The following is a 22,844-nucleotide window of genomic DNA, read 5'->3' as shown; positions in this document are numbered from 1 at the left end:
AAAACTTAAGTTGCAAAGGAAATGCGTTTATGACGTTAAAACACAGTGCACACACAAGTGTCTGCCAACAGCAAAATGTGTCGAAGGCTTTAGGATGAAGAGTATGCGATACTTCCTAACAACAAACTGCTTCCGATGAGCATGACATCATAAATGTGTGCGTCAGGTTTGTTTAAACAGTTGCCAGCAGGCTCATGCGCAGTTGAGTTGCATATGAGCTGTACCTTCTACTGCTTCTGGCTACTTGAAGTGTGGCTGTTAGCAGTATTAGCAGTAGCAACAAGAGGCTAGGAGCTACCCCGAAAAATTTTTCTGGCGCGCCCATGCTGCCAGATTTGCGCATCTGCAGAGTAATCTGAGTTGTAGTGGGGAGGGGGGTAGTCTCCACATGACCCATGTTTTTGTTTACAGTTTTTGCATCAAATGAAAACGAAACTGATTTCTGTGGATGGGAACTACAAAGTAAATTAAAAAACATTCACATAAGTATGGATGGCTAAAATTCGTTGTTAGTTTCTGTTTTCTGAATTTATTTTATTTCCACGGTTTCAGCAGTCGAGCATTAATGGCCTTCCAGAACTATGAAGTTACTTTAGTCTATTTGCCAAAGAAATTTGGCTTTTATTAATCTTTTCTGCAAATACAGTCAATTTATTTGTAAAGAAGTGTCTCGTTCCACACTATTGGCTAGTTTCAACTGTTTGCCGAATTTCGAGTGCACGTTTTCATCATCTAGCATGTATGGCTTCATGTCATAATAAAGATGAAACATGAGATACTATAGTACTGGTATTCCAAGAAAATTTGCATATCATAAACCACATTGAAAAGCTTAATATCAGGGTGGGTCCTACTTATTTTGAATCTGGAGGTACGAATGTGCACTTTAAGTCGAATTATGCATTTTAGTATGTTTTACAAAATTCCGATGCTCTTGGAATATCCTGATATCCTGTTTCATAATGTAAGATTTAATGCTATATACATACAAACATACGGGCTTCCTACGTTGTCGTAGCTGTGCGTGCTCAGTAATGCCTGTTTTCTGGCATTTGCTGGCAGCTGCTGAAACGAATTTGAACAGGTCGTGGGAAAATATTGTGAATGGTGGTTCGAAAAGTGTTACTTACAAAGTAAATTTCATTTTACGCAAGATGAATTATGTTACATGTAAGAATGCGCTTTGAAGTTCTTAAATTACAGAGTATTTAACTCTCATTTAAAGCTTATCACTTTGAGGGCCAGCCACTTAGAAGAATTTTGAGCCCAGAAGGCTAGACATTTATGTCATTATTTAAAATTTTATTGGCACTTTGGTGTTATGTATCGTGAAGTGTAACACGCACCAAAAAGTGAAACCTTAACTTTTCTTGTAGCTACACTAAGTATATTAATTTAAACTATTAACTTTTCCTGTTTGTGTGTTTTTGCACTTAACAGTGGCATGTGAGAAAAGTGGAAAATCAAAATAATTGAGCAGAAGGATGAGGACAAAACAGACAATTAGATAACTGATTTTTTTCTAAGTGCAGTTAAGTTTAATAAAAGTGTCGGAGAAGTGAACATTGAATATGATAAAGAAGAACATTATTACATTAGTTTAAGTAAAGAAGTAGTGTTAGGAGAAGAAGAAAATGAAGTTTTTGGTATTGTGAAGCTCTTACGTGTTACAAGGGGTCCTAAAGAAGTTGTGGGTTATCTAAAGTCTGTTGTGTTGAAGTGCATAATTCTGCTCGTGCGTCAGATTGAAATTGCACCCCCAGACAATAACTCCAGGTGTGGGTTCAGTGTGTTTAGCTAGCAGATAAGTTGGCTGCAGGCTCTCAACTGACATAACCAACACTTGGCCATCACTGGCACTGAGACAGAACCAGATTTCATCAGAAAACTTCCACCCTGCTCTCCAATGGACAGTTGCTTGATGCCATTTGAGTCACAAATGCCGGTGGTTTGTGGTCCGTAGAATGCATGCTACAGGACGTCTGACTAAGAGTTATTCTTGAAGTAGTGAATTTGTAACAGTTAGTTGTGTCACTATGATGCCAACTGCTGCTAAAATTGCTACTGCAGATGCAGTATGATGCGCCAGAGTCGTACGCCGAACGTGATGGTCTTCCCTTTTGGTAGAGCCACGTGGCCATCTGGAACCCGGTCTTCCTGTGACTGTACAATCTCGTGATCACATCTGCCACCAGTCATGTTCAGTGTCTACATTTCTGCCAAGTCTTACTTCAGTATTGCAGGAGGAACACCCAACTTCTGGTATCCCTATTACACAACATCATTCAAACTTGGTGAGATTTTGATAATGGTGTCTTCACCTTAAAGACATTCTTGACTAACATTAAACTCACCGCACCCAGTCTCAGATGAAACTAATGCATACAACCATTATAATGGTGTATTTAAAGCAAATATGATTTGCAGTCTCATAGTGCTGCTACTAGTGCCTCTCTTATGTGACTGGTGCGAAATTGGAATAGACATCATCTTTCTGATATGTTTGTGTTGCTAAACTCCTTGGTGTATGATTTTTGTCTTCTGTTAGTGTATGAAGCTGTCTCACTACATTTAGGAACAGCGATCGTGTGAGACCCAACTCGCGTTATTTGTTCATGAGACCCAGAAAATATTAGGTACAGGCTCCCAGGTAGATGCTATTTCTCTTGACTTCCGGAAGGCGTTCGATACAGTTCCGCACTGTCGCCTGATAAACAAAGTAAGAGCCTACGGAATATCAGACCAGCTGTGTGGCTGGATTGAAGATTTTTTAGCAAACAGAACACAGCATGTTGTTATCAATGGAGAGACGTCTACAGACGTTAAGGTAACCTCTGGCGTGCCACAGGGAAGTGTTATGGGACCATTGCTTTTCACAATATATATAAATGACCTAGTAGATAGTGTCGGAAGTTCCATGCGGCTTTTCGCGGATGATGCTGTAGTATACAGAGAAGTTGCAGCATTAGAAAATTGTAGCGAAATGCAGGAAGATCTGCAGCGGATAGGCACTTGGTGCAGGGAGTGGCAACTGTCCCTTAACATAGACAAATGTAATGTATTGCGAATTCATAGAAAGAAGGATCCTTTATTGTATGATTATATGATAGCGGAACAAACACTGGTAGCAGTTACTTCTGTAAAATATCTGGGAGTATGCGTGCGGAACGATTTGAAGTGGAATGATCATATAAAATTAATTGTTGGTAAGGCGGGTACCAGGTTGAGATTCATTGGGAGAGTGCTTAGAAAATGTAGTCCATCAACAAAGGAGGTGGCTTACAAAACACTCGTTCGACCTATACTTGAGTATTGCTCATCAGTGTGGGATCCGTACCAGATCAGGTTGACGGAGGAGATAGAGAAGATCCAAAGAAGAGCGGCGCGTTTCGTCACAGGGTTATTTGGTAACCGTGATAGCGTTACGGAGATGTTTAATAAACTCAAGTGGCAGACTCTGCAAGAGAGGCGCTCTGCATCGCGGTGTAGCTTGCTCGCCAGGTTTCGAGAGGGTGCGTTTCTGGATGAGGTATCGAGTATATTGCTTCCCCCTACTTATACCTCCCGAGGAGATCACGAATGTAAAATTAGAGAGATTAGAGCGCGCACGGAGGCTTTCAGACAGTCGTTCTTCCCGCGAACCATACGCGACTGGAACAGGAAAGGGAGGTAATGACAGTGGCACGTAAAGTGCCCTCCGCCACACACCGTTGGGTGGCTTGCGGAGTATGAATGTAGATGTAGATGTAGAGTATCCATACTGTGATGCAATGCTTCCCAGACACATGTGGAAGCTTTCAAGATCCACACAAATAGCTGTCGTGGACATGAATTACCTAGGCTTAATTTTGCTATTACAGCTTTGTAGGAGACCTAGCTAGCAGATGAGGGTTCAATTCGGAAGAAAAATTGCACATTTTTCTGGAAGGAAAAGGATATTGCTAATCCCAAACAACACAGTATTGGCTTTGCCATTCATAGCGATCGACTGAAAGCCAGATCGGTATCTCAGAACGAAACATGGCTTTGTGTTTGACAACTAGCAGTGGACCAATGATACTAATAACTGTATATGCACCAGTGCTGACCTCAACTGTGGACTTTACGAATGTCTCAGTGAAGTGGTGCAGTGAGTGCACCCTGCAGACCGTCTGTGCATTCTAGGCGAGTTAAGTGCCCATATTGGATGTGATTCTGCTGCTTGGCCAGACTGCCTAAGTACACACAGAGTGGGCAAGTTGAATGAGAATGGTTTACAGCCACTTGAATTTTGTGCCAACTACCAACTGTGTGTTGTTAACATGTACTGTAAATGCAAGACACACCCCATCTACTAGAACTGATTTTAACGAAAAGGAAAGATTTGCCATTTTCTTCACACATGCCCCTTCCATAATGCTGACCGTGACACTGGACGTATACTAGTGCTGTTAGAGATTTTGAGGAAGTATACAGGAGTGTGTCGAGGCTGGAAGCATGGGTGGAGTATATGCAGGTATCAAGAAGACTGCGGTGGGTGGAATACTATTCCAACCTTTATTCACATTTGGTCAACGTCAGCCCAAAAGCAATAGGAGAAATTTCTTAATTGTCAACATGTCACAAGCTGGATGCTGTGCCTATTAGAGAGCAGCTTCAGAGGGCTGCTGTGTAGCTTAAATGCAGGAAATGCCCTGGTAGAGACAACATCCACAGAGAACAAACTGACTCAGCTCGTCTCAGTGATCTACAACCTTTTATTGGAATATGGGCCTGAGGGTACTATGCACAGGATATACGCAATGTCAACATTGTCACTCTTGTACAAAGGTAAAGGCGATTGCGGTGATTGCAATTCCTACCCTGGACATTCGCTGCAGATTATTATCGGAAAAGCATTTGCCTGTGTGGTGCTGGACAGACTGAAGAATCTTGCGGAGCACGTGTACTGTGAGTCTGAATGCGAGTTTCAAACCCAGTGATCTTCTACTGATACGACCTTCACAATCTGACAAAGTTAGGGGAAATGCCATGAGCAGAAAACCCAATGGTTCGTTGCTTTTGTCGACCTAAATGTGTCACTTGACCCAGTCAACAGGAAGGAACTGTATGCTGTATAAGTGAAGAAACGGATCTCCTCCAAAACTCGTGAAGATAATCGAGGCTTTTCTTTGTTATGTCCGCACTATAACACAACAAATATTCCGTGATAACCAAATTTATTTGACCTTCTGTCACTCAAAACAAAACTTAGGTTCGACTACACTACACTTTGCTGGCTGTAGCGCCAAGGAGAAATCAGAGTCGCTAGTAGAGAATACAAATCCAAACCATTGCCAACCAGTCGATACCGACGCATCGCAAGTTTCCAGCCAGGGAGGCCACAGTATTATTAGGTCGTCGTGAATCCAGCAGCCGGGTAGTAACACAGTCATCGGCGAAGATTTAACTGGTTAAATGGGCTCAGGGAGCTTGCTTAAATCCGCAGGTCCGGCCAATCAGAATGTTGGTAGATGGTGCCCTTATACGGTTGCTCACTCTGGTGGCAAGGGCAGCGCCGCCAGGGTAATCCGTATTGATAGTGGTGTGTATGCTGCCGCTAACCCCGCGATGATGCATTCACTTACGCCATTTGTTGACATCGTGTGCGGCACCAGCGGTACTCGCTGTGTGCCGCACGTGTTGTAGCACGCCGCGCCGAGTTGACGGCTGCTGTGCGGCGGCCGATACGACATTCTTAGATATGATGGATGCTGCAATATTTGGAGGAAGCACATCAAACCCTTTTCTTGTGCAAAGTGGACTTTGTCAAGGCTGTGTACTGGCCCCTTGTTACTTCTCAAAGTTGCTTTCTGGAAAACAAACCCGGGCATCCATCTACACACCAGGGCTGACGGGAAACTTTCCAACATCTCATTACTAAGGTCCAGGTGCTATTGTGAGGACGTGTTCATAAGTAAGCTTTTATTTTCTGAAGATTCAGCGTTCATAGCACACACTCAAGTCTACTTTCAAAGGCTGATGGACAGATTTGTTCCTGCATGTATGTTCTTGTCCATGTCTGTGAATGTAAAGAAGACTGTGATTGTGGCACAAGGATACAGAGATATGACAGACATATTAGGTGGCTCATTGTTGAATGTAGTCAACAAATTCCGTTGGCTTGGTTTTCTAGTGTCGGAAGACCTTTCTCTAGATGATGAAATAAACACAAGAACTGGCTAAGTGGTGAACACATTTGGAAAGGTCCCAACAAGAGTATGGGACAATAAACACTTCTGTGACCACAAAAATGCTCATTTATGAAGCACCCTTTTGTATGGTGCTGAGACTTGGACATCATGTACCAAAGAATAATGTAATCTCAATAGCTTCATCTGCAATGCTTACAAAACGTTCTAAGCACAACATGTAAGGACAATGTGACAAACCTGATGGCCCTGAGTGCTGCAAATCTATAGTGCATCTGTGCCATTCTTGAGGAACACAGCCTGTGGTTTGGTGGCTAGGACACTTACATCACAGGAACCACTCTTTTCCTGACACACATCACTTAGTGAGAAATCACTTGCCAAGAGACCTTAGGGAAGACCTGCTTTGCAGTTTATAGAGATTCCACAAAGCATGCTTAACCCCTTACTGCATGATTTTTTTTATTTTTCTGAAAAAAATGTTACATGTTATGTTCGATGTTCTGATTTCATAAAAAATGCTTAAAAAATTCTAAATCTTATGTAGGGGCGGTTATTTTAGAATTAAGGGTTTGTGCCATATATGGGACAGCATGCAGTAACGACTAATACCATGTGATACCAGTTTTGGGATAGATGATGCACAATGTGGAAAATACACAGTAAGATACGTACATGAACTAGCAGAACTGTATTTATGTAAAACAATTACACTTTCTATTCATTACAATACACACATTTTGAGAAAATAACACAATTCTGTTTCCATTTTTCTCTATTCATTATGAAACTTGATGAAGCAATTTCTCTCCTTATTCAAGCACAATGTTGCGCTGCACTTCATACACGCTATATAGGATTTTCCCTTGCATTCTGGATACTTGCAACGACCACGGTTTTCCAGCCAGATAGGCATGTGATGTATCCCATCCAGTCGCACCTGACGCTGTGGAAGATCTGCTGTAGGGCCTCTGTTCTTCTTGCAGTCAAGCTGTTTTTGTATTTCATTGCTTGGCCTACCACGTTTCTTGGATAAGGATTTCCCAATTTTACAGAGGGCCTCTGCAACTGCGACCTTGAAATCAACAAGGGGCATGTACTCCGTATTTCTTCTTCTCCATGACAGCCAGCTGTTCACACAAGCCAAGTCAACTAGGTGAAAGAATATCTTCAAGTACCATTTCTTTGATCTGATCTGAATTCTATAATATCCTAGCATAGAATCTAATAGATCGACACCCCCCATGTAGTCATTGTAGATCATCACAGAGTGTGGACAAGGTACCATTTTATATTCTTTTTCCTCCCTGAAAAGCCTCTTGATCTCGCCTTCTGGTTTGCATCCAACGTAAGTTGACAAAGTGTTGACTACTTATTATCAAACCAGGAGACTACTGACAGTTCCACACTGTCTACTGTTGTTATCTCTTCCTCCATGCTGCCTCGACCATTCATCTTCATTGCTGCCTCCTCAGGTAAAATGCAACCACGTACTCGATTGGACCGGACTGCATGTTGTGCCATATCCGTCACAGACCTATTTTTCAGTATTATATGTATTCTAATGAACAAATATATAAACTTACCTCTTTATAACTGTCCACAGATGTCCTTTTTCCTCTGCAAATAATATAAACACTGAAATCAATCGTTTACTGTGCCTGATTGCAATTGTTTGTGTGACCAAACTTGGATGTAAACAGCTAGCAACACAAAGCAAAGATTCATAACACGTAATTCCTTACTCTCCCAACAGATGGCATACACTACTTGCACAGCTGCTCTTGACTCTGTGCCATATTTGTCCCTACATGCAGTTTGGAAATATATTCTCAGATATGAGATTGACAAAGAGAAAAGTGGTATGTGCCATATCTGGCACATTATGCGGTAAGGGGTTAATGCACATAATATTGACTGAGACAAATGGGAGGGGTCACGGAAGACAGCAGAAGATTGAGGAAACTCCACAAGAATGGAAGTTCCACAATGGCGCTTGGCTCCACAACTTATCAGCCAAACAAGTGTGTATGCAAATGCCTCTGATGAACCCCTCTTTTTGTGTGGTATGCACTTGCTCCTCATGCGGGCATGAAGTTAGTATAGGCCATTGACGATTATTATTATGATTATGCACGAGTTTGCAGTCAATACTGGACAAATCAAAGCAGCATCTCCCCTCCCCTCCCCTCCCCTCTCCCTCCCAAATTCTTTCCCGTACTTAGTGTTCATTTGACTCAAAGGCTGACTGCCTGAATATGACAACCAATAGAGATTTTTTATTGTCACATTGCATGTTCTGAGAATATATTCTGTGGTGTGCACAGGAACTGAAAGAAGCTCTGATGCATTTTGTTTGGTACGCACAATAATACTAATTGGGCAAGTCTTGTTTTCTTAATATTTATTCATATGTCTATCAGTATATAGTTTCTTCAAATTTTAATTTTTCTCTTATATTTAAAAGAAATTGCTAATCACATGGCAGTGACACATGTAAGGGCTTCGATATTTTTATTCTTTGCTTAGTTGGTGATGTTTTCTAAATGTCCATGCCTGCTGTAATTTTATGCAAAACTCAAGAGTTCAACAGAAAATGGTTTTATTGCTCAAAATACACAACTGCATTTCTCATCTGATGACTTCTATTGCAGAATTTCTTTTTCTAGTTTATCCATTGGTACAATCCAAATATTTCAGAGAACAGATGATAGAAAGAAATATCCACATAATATGTACATAAATATGTAGAAGGGAGGTTTACTTTTGTAATGTGAAGCCATAAGGTTAGGTTAGGTTAGGTTAGGTTAGGTTATGCCACCTCCCATGCACTGTATCCGTTGTCCCCAATTTGGTCACGTGTCTTTGTGATGTGAGATGATTCCTGTTTACGACGACTGTGGCCATCCTCTCCATGTTGTGAGTCCTTGCACCCCACCAGCCAAGTGTGTGAGCCAGGTTGCCCAATCTCTGAAAGGGAAAGGAAAATCCAGGAATTGAAAATTCTCGACATTCTATCCTACTGCAAGATCTGACAGAAATTCGACCATCTCCATCCAGTATCTCGAATATCTGTCTTTACTTCCGTTGTGTCCTTTTCTCCCCCACCCTGTTCTCTCCCTTCACAGACTAGCTGCTTCTCCTCAGTCGGACAAGAAAATCTCAGGGAGTGCCTCCCCCCCCTCTCCCCCTTTCTGGTGTACCCAGGACAAGAAGCCTGTTACTTAGATTTGGATGTGGGACCCACACTCTATGTGTGTCAAGGCTGATCACACTATACATGAAAGAAGAAGATGCACAAGTCTCAGGATGAGTCTCCCCCGCCCCCTCCCCGACATCCCAGGGGTGGTGTCACGCCCTCATCCTTAAACAGGGTCAGATGTTACATTCATGGATGTTGCTCTATCTTTACGGTGACGGACAAAGACTTGGAACAAGGATCAATTCTGTTCTATTCGATGTCTTCCCGGGCTCTTGTACTACTTTCCTCCAATGAAACTGTAATGTTCGTCATCATCACCTCCTAGTGATACATTCTCTTCTTTCAATCTACTCTGTTGTGTGTATTGTATTGCAGGGATCTCATTTTGTGGATACTCATTCTCCAACTCTTCAAGGCTTCCAAGCTTCTGCTGGAACCAGGGTGGCCCTTTGCAATCCTCCAGTGGTGTCTGTACGTTGGTCTGCACAGACATTTTTAGCTCCTTTTCAAATCCTACTGGGAGCAGTAGCTATTCAGATCCATTTAGGCTCAGTGATAATGATATGCAATTTTTATCTGCTTCCAGACAGGACTCCTACTCTTCCCGCTGTTCCTGCTCTTCTTAGGTAGGTCCCTCCTCCCTCTGGGTTCCTTCTCCTTCAGAATTTTAATGCCCATAACCCTCCGTGGGGTGGTACTGTGACCACTGACCAGGACAGGATTGTTGAAGACCTGCTGGTAGAGCCTGATCTCTGCCTTCTCAACACTGGAGCTCCCATGTTTTTTCTCATCTGTTGATCTTTCCAAATAAGCCCTGGATTCCTCCCCTCTGTTCTACAGAGGGTTCACGACAATTTGTGCTGTAGCAATTGTTTCCCGATCGTCTTATTTTTTCTTCAGCATTACTTTCCAGGACGTCCTTGCAGGGGGCATTTACTAATGCTGATAGGCCATGCAGATTTTGACCGAAGCCATCCTTTTGGCATCTGTTTCAGTGATTTCCTCTTCCTCAGATTCTCCCTGATGGAAGACTATCCCTTGGAGGACATCCCACCACCATCTCACCTCCTCCCCCATCCCTCACCCCACATTATTGCTGCGGCTATTAAAGATGGCTGTCATGCCCTCCAATGCTACAAACAGCATCCACTTCTCAACCACCTGCTGACCTTTAAACAGCTTTGTACTGAGGCCCATTCTAATTAAATGACAGAAATAGATTAGTTGAGAACGATATGTCGATACCATAAGGCTGCAAAGAGGTAGGGGCAAAGAGCATGTTGAGTTTTGGCCGTTGTCATCCTACAGATGTCCTGGGAATTTCCCTGAATGGTGTTTCCCTCACCAGCCCAGTCTCCATCGCAGAGCATTTTGCTTGGCTTTTTGTCGAGGCCTTAGCCTAGGTCTACAGACAGCCCATGTTCCGTCTTCTCAAACACTGCCTGCAACGACTCCCATTACCTTTCATTCTCCGATATCCGGAGGCATATAATGCCCTTTTAGCCAGTGGGAGTTCTCCAGCACCCTTGCTTTCTGCTCTTACAAGGCTCCTGGACCGGACTGGGTGCACAACCAAATTCTCCAACACCTATCAGTGGCTAGCCAACATCATGTACTTGCCCTTTTCAACCGTCTCTGGAGCAAGGGTGAATTCCTTCTCCAGTGGATAGAGAGTGTCGTTATTCCAGTTTTGAAACTGAGTGAACTGACTCTGCACATGGACAGGTGTCGTCTGATCAGTTTAACCAATGCCCTCAAGTTACTTGAACGTACGGTGAGTCAAAGGCTATATTGGATCCTTGTGTTCTGGGACCTTTTGGCTCTGACCCAGGGCATGTTTCGCTGAGGCCGTTGTGCTGCATATAGTTTAGCCCACCTGGAGTCTGCTATCTGAACTGCTTTTGCCCAGCGTCAACACCTTTTTGCAGTCTTTGATCCTCATAAATCTTGTGATACCGCATGAACTACCACATCCTTGCCACCTTACATGAATGGAGCTACTGGGGGGCCCCCTTCTGGTATTTATCCAGAACTTTCTTTCCTGTCCCACTTTCCAGGCACAGGTTGGCACCTTCTTCAGCACATCCCATCTGCAGGAGCATGGAATTCTGTGGGGTTCTGTTTTGATTCCCTCTTTTTTTTTTTTTTTGTGGTTGTTAATAGTCTGGTGTTCCCCTCTTTGTATGCTGGTGACTTTTGCAGTTTTTTTTTCTTTTTTCTTTTTTTATTTTTAAAGTCAGCGAAGTGCATTGATGAATTCAGACTGCAGGAAGAAATACGCGGAAGCACAGTCTTGGGTTCTTTCTTACGGTTTCCAGTTTTCTGCTGCCAAGACCTGCTTACACATTACTGTCATAGACACACAGTGCACCCCATCTGGTCCTGTACCTTGATGGCCAGTTCCTCAGTGTGGTGGGCTCTTATTGGTTTTATCAACTGGTCTTTGATGCCTGGTTGACATGACTTCCCCATCTTAATGAACTAAAGCAGATTTGTTGGTTGCACCTCAACACTCTTAGATGCCTCAGCTGTGCCAACTGGGCCGCAGACTGCTCTACTTTGCTATGGCCTACAAAGTGCTATACAACCTGGTATTAGAGAATGCAGTAAGATCAATAAACACAAACCCAGCAGGCAATATTTACAATAGACTTCTGCAAATCTTGGCCTATGCAGATGATGTAGTAATAAGTGCTAGGAGTACGGAGGTGCTCACATTAGCCTTCAAAGAGTTTGAAGCCGCTGCCAAGAACCTTGGTTTAGAAATTAGTGAGAGAAATTCTAAGTATATGGTAACTGAGAGAGTGAGAAGAAACAAAGATGATCTACAGTTAAAAGAAACAAAGTGGAGGCAAATATAACAAACCGAATTAAAGCTGCCTACAGCTCATATAGAGCACTATATGCCATGCTCAAAAGTAAGAACCTGTGCAGGAAACTAAAGCAGACACTCTACAAAACAGTGATCTAACCAGCAGCAAGGCATGAGTACTGACGGAGGCTTTGGAGAAGAAACTAAATATATGGGAAAGGAAAGTGCTGAGGAAGATTTTTGGTCCTGTAATAAAAGGTGAGATATGGAGAATTAGGGCTAATGAAGAAATAAGAGCTCTGTACAAAGAACCTGATTTGGTAACCTCAATCAAAATGGGAAGGCTAAGATCATTAGGACATGGCCAATGTATGACAGAAGAGAAGCTCCTGAAGAAGATGATGGGACATCCTGGTGGTAGAAGGAGGAGAGGATGACCGCATGTGAGATGGCTAGAAGGTGTGGAAGCCGACCTGAGAACAGTGGGAGTGAGGAGGTGGCGCAGGTGTGCTGAAGACAGATTGGAAATCTGTGATTGAGGAGGCCAAGGTCCTCAGAGGACTGTAGTGTCATGGAGACAGTCTTTCAGTATTAATGTAACAAAGATTTTGCTTATTAGTAGTTTCAGATTCTTCTCTTAATCCTCTATTGGGCATGCCAATTTTCATAACAGCAGTAGTCCAGTCAAATAGTAGATACACCTTGCAAAAGGTGGGGTAGAAGAGTTTATTTTTTCAACTCGTTCATATGGTTGGAAAGATTAGAAAACCGAGTTTTGCCAACAAAATTGCGCTTGGGAAAACTTTCTGCAGTCAAAAAACTTCGAAAATTTCGGACTTTTTTCAGTTTTTTCAAAATATCTCAGTTTCATTTGCTCCTATCGCTTTGATGTCTATTTTCTTTTTTAAAGAGCACAAAATTCCCTACAAATTTTATTCTTGCCATTTTTTTTCTACTCCCAATATCTAAGGCGCTACAGCGCGTCAAAAAATACCAATTTTTCAAATTTTGAGCATAGTGGCAAGATACCTTATTTTTGAACACTATTTTTTCAGTTTCTGTTTGTGTAGTATAAATACATTATACATCAGGTTATAAGTTGGAATTTACCACCTCACTTTCTGGTATTCAATTTCTCTGTATGCAACATGAGGATTGCTGGGCACCCAACTATTGTGGTTCTTACATCACTACCTGAAGTTCACTATGGGCCACCTCAGCCCTGGTATTTGTAAAACTATAAATATAAAAATACATCATTAAGACACACACACACACACACACACACACACACACACACAAAATAAATTGTCTCAGGAAACTGAACTATTATTAGCTGCAATAGGCAACCTAATTAGGTAGGTAATAATTCTTGTGTATAAAAGCAACACAGTTACTAAAAAATGTTGACAGTTCTGGGTGTGTAATACTTGTAATATTGCACTTAAGCGCACTTGAGACAGATATGAGCATCACTTCCAACATTTTGATGGGCCAGTTTCCTCAGTGTCAGCATAAATACCTTGCGTTACGGATTCAGGGTCTGTACATAGAGTTGATCCCAGATTGACCTTTTCTTTAAACAGTGAGTCAGCCTCAGCAAGTTCGTGGGTTTCGTCAGTGGTTTCCTCAACATCCTCCATAACATCTTCTTCACTGTCTTCATATAAAAATTTTGGCAAGTTTTCACAGTTGACCCCAATACATTTCTTGCAAATTGAAGAACATTTCAAACCCACTTTTCTGCAGGAGCACGCTCCGCCACAGTTCAGCTTGCATGAGCATGAAACAATGTGAAGAAGTGCTTCAGGTGCTGGATCTTGGCTCATAATGGGCATTGGACCGTGGTCACTGTGATTCCAGCCCCATTTCTCAGGAGGTTCCCAGTTTCCCATTCAACTTTGGACTTGTTGGTAAGTCCGCAACGAATGATGTGCAGCATCTTGTGTAGGTGGCAACCGTGCAAGATTCAGTTTCCTTTTTGTGGCAGACTTGGCGAATAGCTGGTACCGCAACTGGTCTAGTGTGTGGGAACTGCTGACACCTCCACTATACAATGCGATAGTAACTTGTTCTGCAGTTATTATTTCTTCACAGGTAGCATGTGGTTTATTGAACGTGCAAAGTGTTGAGGTTAGGTGTTTATTTTTCGCACCAATATTGCAGCACTTAATTTTTCCCTGACCAAAAAAAGCAGATGTTGTATCACATCCGCTAAAGGCGTGAGTGAACAGAATATATTCACTGTCAAACTTGTAAGATGCAGTGGAAAACCACTTGTCTTCTGCATTTCCCCTTCTTGGCTTTACAAAAAATAAGTTTTCAATGCCTTGCCCCAAACCAGTCATGAGCACAAGCAGGTCAACATCTTCTCCTACAATGACAACACTTCCAAAATCTTTGGTTCTTGAAATGGCAGATGTTACAATTATAACGTCAGCATCTTCTTGTGCCTGGTGCACTTCAATGCTACACTCCAGAAATTCCATTTTAAGAAGTGTGATCAAACGCATCTTGTTTCGTTTGTTGTACAAGAACTTGTCCTGATGGTCTTGGTTCACCATCTCTGATTCAACCACAACGTCAACCAAAGAATGTTGTTTGGACCTACGAATCCTCTCAGCACTCTTTGTGCTACATTTGTCTCCCTCACATGGATACCCATCAAATACAATAGCAAATTGAGATCCAAAATGACGTTGCTGGTAAGAAACATAGCTTTGGGCTATTGACTTGAAGCAAACATTTAGAGTCCAAGTCACTTTGGCGATACGGTACCCTCCATCAATGACAAAAAATTTACTCGGTCCACCTTACGTCACATCTTCCACTGGAACGAAGGCATTGTAGAATGAAGACTTTGTTCCTTTTCGCATGCCTTTTTCTGAGAATAGGGACATTGGGTAAGGAGCAAGTTCATATTTCAGAAAGGCTTTTAACTTTTCTTCACTTTGTTTCATTAAACAAATTCTTTGGAAAAGAGTTAAAGGATCAACAGTAGTAATTTTAGTGCTCCCAGCTTTTACAGATTGGAATGCAGAAAGGAGAGTCACAACTTTATTTTTTCTACGGAAATTTTACATCGTGGAATTTGTCACCAACTATTCTTTGCTCGAAATTTGAAAAATTGGTATTTTTTGACGCGCTGTAGCGCCTTAGATATTGGGAGTAGAAAAAAATGGCAAGAATAAAATTTGTAGAGAATTTTGTGCTCTTTAAAAAAGAAAATAGACATCAAAGCGATAGGAGCAAATGAAACAGAGATATTTTGAAAAAAACTGCTAAAAGTCTGAAATTTTCGAAGTTTTTTGACTGCAGAAAGTTTTCCCAAGAGAAATTTTGTTGGCAAAACTTGGTTTTCTAACCTTTCCAACAATATGAACGAGTTAAAAAAATAAAATCTTCTACCCCACCTTTTGCAAGGTACAGGCTTTTTTTCTGACAGTTTCACTGGACTACAGGAGCATGACGTACTTCGTATTTGTGAAATGAACAGCGTTTTTATGTTACTGGTGTCAACATGTATGGGCAAAATCACAGTTGACAAAATAAACTTATATTATGTGAGATAAATTGGTGTTTAATTAAAATAATAATAAAATAATGAAAGTTTGTGTCACTCTGTTGTTGCATTAAATGGTGCAGTTGCATCAGGGCCTAGCCAAATGCTTATTCAGCTACTAGCTATCTCATAGACAACTACCTAGTTGTGAGATTGTGCTGCCAGCTCGGAATCTCGCTGTGTTTGATGAAGCAAGAATGAAGGAATAGGTATGGGCTCACAATTGTAAAACAACAATGGAGCGGTACAAGACAATGTTGTGGCGATTGCTGCACTTTATATGTATGAGTGCCTGCTCATGTGTTAACCTTAGTTTCTACAATGAGAATTTCCTTTTTAAGATCCTTTTCTACTTCAGAAACTTTCAGTTCTCTGTATCCAGTCTGGACTGTGTTTCGGTTACCCTTTCCTCTACATATTTCACTCTTTCATCCAGCCTTTGTACCTGGTTAGTAATAGCTTCTTCTTGTTCACCTAATTCCTTTTTTACTTTCACAGTTTGAGTGCTCAGTCTGGTTTTTGTTGTCAGAATTGATTGATCTAATTTCTTAAGGTCTTTGACAATATTATGAAAAGGATAGCTGCTACTCACCACAAAGGGGAGATGTTGAAGTGCAGACAGGCACAACTAAAAGACTGCTATACAAGCTTTAGGCCAAATGGCCTTCTTCCGAGTTAGACCCCCCCCCCCCCCCCCCACACACACACACACACACGCGCGCGCAAACGAAACTTGCACACATGACCACTGTCCATGGCTGCCGAGTTGAGACTGCCGGCCTGGGCAGCCGGAGACAGTGTGCTTGCGCGTGTGTGTTTTGGCTAATTCAGAAGGAGGCCTTTTTTCCCCCGTGTCTGTGACTCAACATCTCCACTATACGTTGAGTAGCACTTTACCCTTTTCAGAATATTGTTATTATTCCATCCTGAATTTTCCATTATTTTCTTGAAATCTTCGTTTGCTTTAGAACTCCTTTTTTTTTTTTTCCCTGAAAATTTGCCTTCCAATTAACTAAGTTCTTTGTAAATTCGACCATTTGACTCAGAAATAGTGTTAATCTCTTTACACATTCCTAGCACCTTGCGATTTTGTGATTTACAACGGATCTGATTGTGGAGTGTATTGACAGATACCATGTGAAGTGAAGTGTTAAAACTGTCAATCATTCTTTGTGTCACCTTTAGTACTTGTAGTCCAGAGAATAACAAACTTCGACTCACTACGCTTTCTGCACAGCAGATTGTCGAGCATCCCTTTAATAATTGGTCCCCATAAAGCCTTCTACCGAGAGCATTAGCTTATGCGCAGTAACAAATGCACGGTCTGAATATTTGTATGGACATTGGTATATATTCTGGTTGGCTCTGTAAATCATCCCTACAACGTAATTAAGGACACTTTAACCCCCCCCCCCCCCTCAATCCTGTTCTTAGCAGAGTTATCTTCTGCAGATGCCTCCACATTATCACAGTACGTTGTTAGCAAGAACAGACCACTCTTTCAGCAAATCAGACGCAGATATTACAAACTTAGTTTTTTTTTTCTTGCTCAGAAGCTCATCTACTCCATTCAGGTCACAGTACTTTGGACCATAATATTTACTGCATTTTACCAATCTCCTATGCAGAAAGGGTGTTTTTATATCATCTCATTTACTAATTTTATTAATATAGGGAAACATTCCACGTGGGAAAAATATATCTAATAACAAAGATGTTGTGACTCGCCAAACGAAAGCGCTGGTAGGTCGATAGACACACAAACATACACACAAAATTCTAGCTTTCGCAACCAACGGTTGCTTCGTCAGAAAAGAGGGAAGGAGAGGGAAAGACGAAAGGATGTGGGTTTTAAGGGAGAGGGTAAGGAGTCATTCCAATCCCGGGAGCGGAAAGACTTACCTTAGGGGGAAAGAAAGGACGGGTATACACTCGCGCGCCCACACACACACACACACACACACACACACACACACACACACACAGACACAAGCAGACATATTTAAAGACAAAGAGTTTGGGCAGAGATGTCAGTCTGACATCTCTGCCCAAACTCTTTGTCTATAAATATGTCTGCTTGTGTCTGTATATGTGTGGATGGATATGTGTGTGTGCGCGCGCGAGTGTATACCCGTCCTTTTTTCCCCCTGAGGTAAGTCTTTCCGCTCCCGGGATTGGAATGACTCCTTACCCTCTCCCTTAAAACCCACATCCTTTCGTCTTTCCCTCTCCTTCCCTCTTTCCTGACGATGCAACCGTTGGTTGCGAAAGCTAGAATTTTGTGTGTATGTTTGTGTTTGTTTGTGTGTCTATCGACCTGCCAGCGCTTTCGTTTGGTAAGTCACATAATCTTTGTTTTTAGATACATTTACTAATTTTCATTAATGTATCGTTGCTGCAATGGTGGCTGTACTTTTTGCAGATTCAGCAATTGCTAACATTTTCCACTTATCACTGATGGTTTCAACCAAAAGCAGATGAAGAAAGTGTTAAGAATTTTTCTCCTGATTGTTTTTTGTGTGTCCTTTTTCCCCTTCCCTACTGTTTTCCCTTACCTGCCTTCCTTGATAAACGCATTTAGCATACACTATATTTGTTACGCTTCTGTCATTGTGACACTTAATCATTTTAGTCCACTCTTCTCCTGTTTAATGGAAATAAGTTCTTAGTAACAAGAAGTGTATAACTTGCAGTAAACCTTAATATTTCTGGAAAGAGAGAAAATGTTTTATTTTATCAAAGTAATTTTCAGTGTGAAAGTAGATTTCTGATTATGCTGCTATAATTGTATTTTATAGGGACGAAGATCAGCTGCAGACTCCAAAAAGAGTGAGGTAGATGATGATGATAATTCAAGCACGCATGATGACGATATAAATGTGTATGAAGAATTATTTACAACTGTAATGACTGCAACAGATGCAGATAATAGACCACTTCATACGGTTTTCCAGTTGCTGCCATCAAAAAAGGTACACTCTAGTGATTTACCTTATACTAGTTCTATAAGTGACATTGGCCCTCTCATATGTGCATAATTTAGAGTAAACGTAATTCCTCTCTAGAATAGTAGAAGCATTGAAACGTTGAGAGGCACACAGCTAAGACTGAAACTTCAATAGCATATGGATGATTCCTTAGAGTGCGCATGCACACTCACACGCACACACAATCTATATGGCTACATTGTGTTTACTGAATGTATAATGCTTGAACAGTAGTTTGGCAAGTAAACTGGGGTGAGGGGTTGTGTGAAAAACGATAGGTTCGTGAAAAACGATAGGTTCATGCAATGCATGATGAAGATAATGTGGAGAGTGATCCACCCTTAGACACCGTGGGACCCATCTTGCACACTCTTTCAAATATCCAAGAGTGTGGATAATTGCATCCACACTTCCTTTGCTGATTGACAGATGCAGCGCTAACTGCAGACTCATAATGCGTCTGTCCTTGTGAATGACATCAGCTCGCTGCAGCATGTCAGGTGTGACAACTGTGGGTGGTCTCCCCGACAGCTGCAAATCATGGATCTCTGCCGAACCACCTTCTGATGACCTGATTCTTCATGCCTAGTGACTAACTGTACTTTTGTTGACAGCAGATGCTTCATAGACTTTGCACAAGCATTAGTGAATATTCCCCACAGTTTCTTTCTTTGCAGTGAGAAATTCAGTGACAGCACATTGCTTGTTACATACACCTACAGGTGCCATTTTGAAACCGTCCTGCAACTACGCTATCTGTTGGAAGTGACGGAAATGTGGTGCGCTCACACAGGAGACTTCACATAATACACACATCATGTTTCGCATTTGTAGCATTGGTTTTGGCTAAGAAAAAAATGCAGTGCCTTGCTTTCTGGCCAACCCTCGTACAATCACAACTACTGTGTGATGATGAGACAAGCGAGATAAAGTCAAAATGTCTTGAACATGTACCTCTTTAAGTTATATACAGACAGTAAAAGAGGAGAAGGGAATTCAATGTTTTCATCTAAGCTGGGCCAGAATGTTTATCAAGCCCAAATCCTGTACCAAATCAGCGCCACGTTGCTTGCCACCTGCCCCCACATGCTCACCTTGCACATTCTTCGCAAAATCTCTAAACTAAACAGTCCTGGACACCTCATTGTACCTGGTTACTGTGCTCCTATTGAGAGTCTGTGGTCTTACTGACCCAAACCTCCAACCAATTGCCTGTAGCATAGCCCTTCATATTAAAGATACAAACCACTCTTCATGGACTCTTGGACATCCCCATTGCCAGCTAGATCCCTACTGCCACCTGCCTGCCACTTCCCTATGCACAAGCATTACCCACGCCCATTTAGCCTTGTGGCTCCCAAACACTGCCTCTTCCAACATACTTCAGACTCGGAACCCATCACCCTCATACATCTAACTAGTTACAGCCTCACACATAACTTCATGCATTGGCCCATGTTCACATTGGACTTCATTTGCTTCCTAAGGAAACTAGTCTGGATATGAAACTTCCTGGCAGATTAAAACTGTGTGCCGGACCGAGACTCGAACTCGGGGCCTTTGCATTTCGCGGGCAAGAGCACTTGCCCCCGAAATGCAAAGGTCCCGAGTTCGAGTCTCGGTCCGGCACACAGTTTTAATATGCCAGGAAGTTTCATATCAGTGCACACTCTGCTGTAGAGTGAAAATTTCATTCTATATTCTCTGGGTTTGTTCTATTGCTGTTTATCAAACTACTTAAGGCCTCAAAACTGACCGTTGGGTTGAGAGTGCCTTTGTCATTGGCACTGACGATTTTGGTTATCGGCTTCTGAAACACTGCTCTATATTTACAGCAGAGCCCTTTGCTCTCTATTAGGCCACGCAGTACATCTGGCGACACAGGGTTATTAATTGTCATATGCTCCTATTCTCTGTGTCCTTCAGAGCCTGTGTGCTGTACACAGTCCATTCTTTAGTGCAACAGGTTCAAGGAAGCTTCCATTTGCTCACTCTTGAGGGAGCGGCTATGACGTTTATGTGGGGTCCTGGTCACGTTGGTCTGATGGGAAACCAGTCTGCTGACACTGCTGCCGAGACTGCTGTCATCCTACTGCGACCTGCTAGCTCTTCAGTTCCTTCCGATGATCTCCATGTCGCCATCTGTTGACAGGTGGTGTCATTTGGGCATCACCATTGGTCTTCTCTCCATGGGAACAAGCTCTGAGGAATTAAACTATCTCACAGTAATGTGGCCAACCTCCTCTCGCCACGAGTAGAACATTTTGGCTAGGTGGCGCATTGGGTACTGTCATTTTAGCCATTGTCATGTGTTAGGTAGTGGTCCCCCACCACTATGTGCTAAGTGTTGTCAACGTTTGACAGTTCATCATTTCCTGCCCAAATGCCTTTTTTTTTTTTTTTTGTTTTTTTTTTTTTAACCACTTAATCTTCTATTGTCTTGCCATCTGAGTTATCAGCCATTTTAGTGAATGGCACATGGGCTGTTGACCGTGTTTTACTTTTTATCCGTCGTTGCAGTATGGCGAAGGACATTTAATCTTTAGTTCGGTGCTTCTGTCGTCTCTAATGCATATTTTGTGGACCGTTCTCCAAGAGGAAGTCTTTGTTCTTAGCTCTCTTTCCTTCCCTTGATTGGGCTTAATGTGTAGTCACTTTTAACTTCTTTTTCTTATTTGTGTTCTAACTTTCTGAAATGGGCACTTATGACCTGAGTTATATTTGCGCCCTAAAACAAAACAAAAACTACTAGTCCTTTGAGGGGAAAGTATATAAACAAATCTGAGGCATGACCATGGGCACCCAGTTGGCACACTCCTATTCCCTATCTGTTTATGGCCCACCTAGAGGAAGTCATCCTAGCCTCTGAAACCCCTTGGCTGGTTCAGATTCATTAATATCTTCATGATCTGGACACTGGGCCATGACCTGCTACCCAGATTCCTTCACAGCCTGAACACCTTCTCTCCCATTTGCTTGTCCTGGTCTTCCCTCGACCAAGAGGCCACCTTCCTGGAAGTGGACGTCCACCTCTCTGATGGCTCCATTCATACTGAAGTTCATATAAAGTAACTGTATTTTAGCATCCGTTATTCCTTCCTCACACAACAATTGCTCCCATATAGTCTGTATATGATGCATCTATAGTGACAATAAGTATCTTGCGTGGTATGCTACCTGTAAGAACCAGCTGCAAAGCCTGATTTGCGTGCCTGTCGACAACTCAGCACCTGTACTATTCTGTAATTTGTTACCTTTGTACCTTTACCTTAAATTATGTACACTGTGCTGAAAATTTCTTATGTTATAAACTATTAGTTAGTTTTGTGCTATGTAAATCCAGTAAATATATTTGCTTTGGACCTTGATATTGGCAAAATAAATAGCAAATTTAAATAATCAGTGTGCAATGCTAAGCAAAATTTTAGTATGCATTAGACACATTTAATTATTTTGCTACTTCATCAGTTGTCTTCTTCCTGTCTTCTGTGGTGAATATGATGATGCCAGTTTGTAACCCTGTTCACCAAATGTGCATGCACTCACAGTTTTATTACTGCCTCTGCATAAGAGTTTAGAGAGTAATCAAGGTGTTCTTTATTCCAGCGTTATCCAGAGTATTACGAGGTCATTGAAAATCCAATAGATCTGAAAATGATTGCAACAAAAATACAACAAAATAAATATCAAACATTGAATGACCTAGAGAAGGATTTGCTTTTGATGACTCGCAATGCTTGCCAATTCAATGAACCTGGATCACAAATTTATAAGGATGCAAAGGCATTAAGGAAAATAATTTCCGCCAGGAAAACTGAGATTGAACATGGAAAGCTTGTTGGGGCAAAGGGTAGTGAAAGAACAAGGTAAATTATCATTTAATCAGGTTTATAAGTTTAGTGATGTCAATCTGTGGTAGAATTTTTAAGCACATATGTCTACATCTATACCCACAAGCTATTGTGAAGTGTGTGGCAGAGAGTACACCCCATTGTACCAGTTACTAGGATTTCTTCCTGTTCCATTGCTGTATTAAGTGTGGGAGGAACGATTGTTTGAATGCCTGTCTGCCTGTGTGTGTGTGTGTGTGTGTGTGTGTGTGTGAGATTCA

At 41.9% G+C, this 22,844-nt stretch overlaps 1 protein-coding gene across 11 annotated transcripts in view; it reads left to right on the top strand.

Annotated features, from left to right (window-relative positions):
• LOC126199364 (protein polybromo-1) overlaps positions 1-22,844 on the top strand; it is a 355,023-nt gene that overhangs the window by 32,555 nt on the left and 299,624 nt on the right. For all 11 annotated transcript variants that reach the window (XR_007540157.1, XM_049936255.1, XM_049936256.1 and 8 more), the window contains 2 exons: positions 18,545-18,718; positions 22,340-22,599. Coding sequence is in view for 10 of the 11 variants with exons in the window: in XM_049936255.1 (XP_049792212.1) it covers positions 18,545-18,718; positions 22,340-22,599 (434 nt within the window). In the remaining variant the exon portion in view is untranslated. The remainder of the gene's footprint in view (positions 1-18,544; positions 18,719-22,339; positions 22,600-22,844) is intronic.

Source organism: Schistocerca nitens, chromosome 8, assembly GCF_023898315.1.
Source record: "Schistocerca nitens isolate TAMUIC-IGC-003100 chromosome 8, iqSchNite1.1, whole genome shotgun sequence".
NCBI classification, from domain to species: domain Eukaryota; kingdom Metazoa; phylum Arthropoda; class Insecta; order Orthoptera; family Acrididae; genus Schistocerca; species Schistocerca nitens.
Note: the sequence above shows the minus strand (reverse complement) of the source record. Positions and strands in the feature narration are given on the sequence as shown.